This window comes from Aspergillus fijiensis (assembly GCF_003184825.1).
Source record: "Aspergillus fijiensis CBS 313.89 unplaced genomic scaffold BO72scaffold_9, whole genome shotgun sequence".
In the NCBI taxonomy this organism is placed as follows: domain Eukaryota; kingdom Fungi; phylum Ascomycota; class Eurotiomycetes; order Eurotiales; family Aspergillaceae; genus Aspergillus; species Aspergillus fijiensis.
This window is the reverse complement of record NW_024468985.1, coordinates 1-1867: the sequence shown is the minus strand read 5'-3', so window position 1 is coordinate 1867 and position 1867 is coordinate 1. Positions and strand designations below refer to the sequence as shown.

At 60.1% G+C, this 1867-nt stretch overlaps 1 protein-coding gene across 1 annotated transcript; it reads right to left on the bottom strand.

The window, feature by feature from the left end:
- Positions 1–223: 223 nt before the first annotated feature.
- BO72DRAFT_525208 (glycoside hydrolase) lies at positions 224–1747 on the bottom strand (the record flags this gene model as incomplete). Its single annotated transcript, XM_040949939.1, has 3 exons — positions 224–1136; positions 1213–1643; positions 1731–1747. The coding sequence occupies 3 exons, from the start codon at positions 1745–1747 to the stop codon at positions 259–261; spliced, it is 1326 nt and encodes a 441-aa protein (XP_040804316.1). The 3' UTR covers positions 224–258.
- Positions 1748–1867: the final 120 nt, after the last annotated feature.

The following is a 1867-nucleotide window of genomic DNA, read 5'->3' as shown; positions in this document are numbered from 1 at the left end:
GTTTCCGGTGTCGAGATTAGTTCTCTACACTTGACCAGCCAAGCTATAATGAGCCCTTTAGTGTCTGATCGTAGTTATCGAGCTGTATAAATTCAGTCGCAGTATGATTCAGTTTCGTCTGGTGTGGATAAGTTTCTCTCTACACTCTACTCTCTGTACACATTTCTAGCCAAGTCATAATCCTATTGGTCATTAATCTAGTATATTAATATATCCTTCCCCTGAACAACTATCACCGGTCCTCCCCAATCCAACCATCTAGCAATAAGTGGCATTGCTCTTGATAGGCCCGATGACCCCCTCATCCAACAACAGCTCGTAACTCCAGTAGTCCTGCTGGGTACCCTGCCCATCGACCTTGGCGGTGGACTTGTGCTTGATGTTCCAGAAGCTGCCGCCCTGGACATAGTAGGACCAGGCGTAGCGCTGGGTCTCGAAGAGGGTGCGGCGGTTGGCGTAGGTGTTGCTGTAGAGGGTCTGGAGGGCCCACTCGCCCACGAAGACGGGGAACTTGCCGTCGCCGCCCAGCACGCTGGCCTGGCCGCAGATGGCGCCCTGTGCCCACTGCGAGTACACACCGGAGGCGGCGAAGTAGTAGACGTGGGTGTCGAAGACCAGGTTGGCGGCCGCGTCGAAGTGGCCGGACCAGTGCTCCTCGCCCAGGAAGCAGTCCTGAAGCATGACGGGGACGTCCGGCACAGCGCTGGCCGCGATCCGCTCCAGCACCCCCTTCGTGTACTGCACGATCCACGCGGTGCCGTTGTCCGTGAGCGTTTCCGGGCTGGCGAAGCCCGCCGGGTTGTCCGAGGCCTCGTTGAGCGGGGCCAGGGTGAACGCCCACGCGTTCGTGCCCGTGCTGGCGATGAAGTCCACCACCGCGCTGACCGCGCTGTAGCTGTACTGCAGGTTCGTCGTGTTGAAGAACCACCCGTCGTGCCCCGCGGCTTCGCCGATGTCCAGGCTGTTCACGCCCCCAGGGAGCGAGTGCAGCCCGATGATCACCCGCATGTTGTATTTCTCGATCGCGTAGGTCGCGATGTTGCGGAGATAGGTCTGCTGGTTGCCGTGGTAGAGCTGCGAGCCGGGGACCTGGATCCAGGCCGCGTAGGTGGTCGGGATGCGGAGGGTGTTGACGCCTTTTGTCAGTGGGTTAGTATTGGTTGAGATGTAGGAGCGGGAGTCGGAGATGAAAGCAAAGGGGAAAAATCGTACCGACTGCGGCGACGCGGTCAATGTCGTCGGTGGTGATGTAGGTGGCATAGCGCTCCTCGAGGACAGGCCCGCACTGCGAGCCCAGGGTCTTGCAGAAGGTCCATTCGTCGGTCGCGTTGGGCGCGTACGAGTCCCACCACACCTGGTCGAAGACCTGTTCCTGCTCCAGCCAGCCGCCCAGGTTCACGCCGTTGGCCTTGAACTTCCTCCAGTCGGTGAACTCGCCCGCAGCTTGGGTGGCGGTGATTGAGGCCAGCGTCGTGGTGTAGGTCCGGGTCGCGGTGGTGGAGGCGCCGCGGATGGTCGTTGTCTTGGTGCCAACCAGAGTGTTGGAGGTTGAGGCTGTGTAGAGCGCAGTGTTGACTCCCGAGCCAACAGCAGAACCGCCGGCGACAGGGGCAAGGCTCTTGGAGCCGGTTACTTGAGGATGACTGGAGGGAATTAGCAGTGCCGATGTAGAGGAGTGGGTGGACTTACATGAGGCGGGTGTTAGTGGTCTTAGGGTTGATCTTGGTCACGACAACCGGAGATCCATTGTTGGAGGAACCAGAGCCGGAGCCGGAGCCAGAGGAGCCAGAGGAGCCAGAGGAGCCAGAGGAGCCAGAGGAGCCAGAGGAGCCAGAGGAGCCAGAGGAGCCAGAGGAGCCAGAGGAGC